General features: G+C 42.3%; 2 protein-coding genes across 3 annotated transcripts; one reads left to right on the top strand and one right to left on the bottom strand.

The window, feature by feature from the left end:
- The first annotated feature begins 314 nt into the window (after window positions 1-314).
- Window positions 315-619, top strand: LOC103515294 (ejaculatory bulb-specific protein 3-like). Its single transcript, XM_008480229.3, has one exon. It carries the CDS (start codon window positions 369-371, stop codon window positions 594-596), a length of 228 nt encoding a protein of 75 aa, XP_008478451.1. The 5' UTR covers window positions 315-368; the 3' UTR covers window positions 597-619.
- Window positions 620-1,765: 1,146 nt separating this feature from the next.
- On the bottom strand, window positions 1,766-2,622 carry LOC103515292. Of its 2 annotated transcripts, none has more exons than XM_008480228.2 (3): window positions 2,394-2,622; window positions 2,227-2,262; window positions 1,766-1,983 (listed from the first exon to the last, which is right to left on the bottom strand). In XM_008480228.2, exons 1-3 carry the CDS (start codon window positions 2,605-2,607, stop codon window positions 1,829-1,831), a joined length of 405 nt encoding a protein of 134 aa, XP_008478450.1. In that variant the 5' UTR covers window positions 2,608-2,622; the 3' UTR covers window positions 1,766-1,828. The 2 variants fall into 2 exon arrangements, with proteins under 2 accessions (XP_008478450.1, XP_008478449.1); XM_008480227.2 differs by having other exon boundaries at window positions 2,227-2,267; window positions 2,399-2,622.
- Window positions 2,623-2,801: the final 179 nt, after the last annotated feature.

Genomic DNA, 2,801 nt, shown 5'->3' with positions numbered 1-2,801 from the left:
TTTTCTTTCATTACAATAACATAAATAAATAAACGGTGAGACTCGTTGTACGGAACACAGTTTCTTTCATACATTAGCCGATTTTTAAAGGTTTCCCCAAACTGAAGTGACAAATGGACGATCCCCTGAAAACACTGTTCTACTTTCTTTACCTATAGGATAAGGAACGTAATAAAGACCCAAAGACCCATAGTACGAGTATGTTAGAAAACAAATTAAGTCAGGAGAGAACCATTTGGTCCCACCACCCTGTAACCAAGGATCGGTTCTATTCCCCAGCACTCCGGCGCGAGGCTATATAAAACAAGCAACTCGATAAATTTCTCTTTTATTCGTTCATTCTCGTCCGTACCGTCATACTAACCACAATGTCTCGTCTTCTAGTGTGTATCTCTACTATCTCGCTGATCGTGTGTGCTGTGAGCCTCGTCTCAGCTCAGAAGAAACAGGCCGAGTCCGCGCCCGAGTCCGGGATTTTGGACAACTTCGATGTGGACAGCGTCCTCAATAATGGACGCGTCCTGAAGAACTACGTCAAGTGTGTCCTCAACATGGGACCGTGCACCGCCGAAGGCCGGGAGATGAAACGTAAGTAATCTGGTAAATTGAAATTGAATCGGCTGATTGCCCCTAAATAAAAAGGAAATTATAATTAAAAGGACCGAAAATTATAGTAAAAATGAATAGCTCATCCCTAAAAAAGATTTAGCTAAAAATTATAGATTTTTTTTTTACTTTGGTCTTATTAGGCCAGTGTAAATAAATGTTTTGATAGAGGATCTTAATTGTAGCCGAAAACTATCGACTTAAGGCCTCCGTTCCGTTGTTACAGTTTAATTCTTTAACTTTTTTTAAAAAAAAAAAAAAAAAAAAAAAAAAAAAAAAATATTCAACACTCAGAAGTCCTTCTTTCAGATAATCAGTGGCCATACGTAAGTGACCTGTGGCAGCAAGTGTGAATGTCCAAAGCGGAATCTCTTTGGTTGAATATTGTGTATTTTACTGTACGAAGAAGAAAGAACTCATATGTAAAGTGAAGGATAAATGTAGGAATCGAAAATTTCGAATATGTTTTATTGGGAAAATTAATGACAATGAACAAAGCTCAGGGGAGAGAGGAAGGCAGGGAAAACTATCTATTGAGATGTTGCCTTAGCAACCAGAATACAGAGTGGACTGGTGATTGTAATACTGGGTGGATACTGGATACACAACAGTGTCATGAAGTATCAGTTGAATCATGTCGAATATAAAAAAGCCACATATTAAAACACAGCTCAATATTACCTGGATCTGGAAAGCAGGAAATTATCCAGGGACAAATACGACTCATTAAGTTGCGCGACATATCTAGAGCGAGTCGCTCTTTTAGTTCGTTGATCTGAGTCAGGTGCTGATTCTGTGAAGGAAATCATTAGGAAGATTTAACTACTTTCGCTGAAGACAGTAACCATTTCGAAAAAAAGATAATTTTTAAAAGCGACCTTTAAAAAATTATTCGTATACGCGCTCATACATAGCTTACCTTGATTGTTGCGACTAGAGGAAGAGGAGTATGCGTAAGAGTTGCGCACCGCACTCATTAAGTTGCGCGACATATCTAGAGCGAGTCGCTCTTTTAGTTCGTTGATCTGAGTCAGGTGCTGATTCTGTGAAGGAAATCATAAGGAAGATATAACTACTTTCGCTGAAGAAAGTAACCATTTCGAAAAAAAGATAATTTTTAAAAGCGACCTTTAAAAAATTATTCGTATTTAGATGATCCGTGTAGCACACCGGATCAAACGATAGATGCGAGTAGCCACCGCATGGGTTGAAATAGTCGCGGCTAGTGGCTGGAAAAGGAGAGAATAAAATCATTGAGCTCAAACGATGAGTTATCGAACGTAAAGTCTTCCAACGGTAGATGATCCGTGTAGCACACCGGATCAAACGATAGATGCGAGTAGCCACCGCATGGGTTGAAATAGTCGCGGCTAGTGGCTGGAAAATGAGAGAATAAAGTTATAGAGCTAATTTAATTCATATTTACCCCAATAAAAAAGAGATGGGTGTGGTGTGTGTGGGGGGAGTGTATTTGTGTGTGTGTGGTGGTCCCGTACAAAGGACGGGTCAACCACTAGTGAGAGAATAAAGTTATAGAGCTAATTTAATTCATATATACCCCAATAAAAAAAAGAGAGAAAATATAAATACCTAAATAAATAAGAAAAAAATATTACATACCTCCTCCCGTCAGTCCAACCCCGGGCGTACTGAGTCCTGATGTGTTCAGCACGGAGCTCAGCGAGCTATTGGACGAATTCAAACTGAATCGGGAGTCTTCGTGCGGGCTCGGGTCATTCCGATTCTCGTGCATAAACGGAGACAAAGAGGCCCGGGCGTACTGAGTCCCGATGTGTTCAGCACGGAGCTCAGCGAGCTATTGGACGAATTCAAACTGAATCGGGAGTCTTCGTGCGGGTTCGGGTCATTCCGATCCTCGTGCATAAACGGAGACAAAGAGACGGGGCTTAACACACGCGCTCTACTGGGAGAGGAGCGGGGGGTTACCATGGCAACGCGTGGGTTGCTAGGGACGCTTTGGTTGCTAGGGAGCGTTACCATGCCAACGCGTTGGTTGCTAGGTGTGTGGTGGGTGTGTGATGGATGTGGTGTGTGTGGTGGGATGTGTGTGATGGGTGTGGTGTGTGTGTGGGTGTGTGGGTGGGTGTGGTGGGATGTGTGTGATGGGTGTGGAGTGTGTGTGTAGTGTGTGTGGGGGTGTGTGTGTGGGTGTGTGTGTGGGTGTGTGTGTTTTT

The sequence above is a fragment of the Diaphorina citri genome, unplaced genomic scaffold, assembly GCF_000475195.1.
Source record: "Diaphorina citri unplaced genomic scaffold, Diaci psyllid genome assembly version 1.1 scaffold1314, whole genome shotgun sequence".
Lineage (NCBI taxonomy): Eukaryota > Metazoa > Arthropoda > Insecta > Hemiptera > Psyllidae > Diaphorina > Diaphorina citri.
This window is presented reverse-complemented; position numbering and strand designations above follow the sequence as displayed.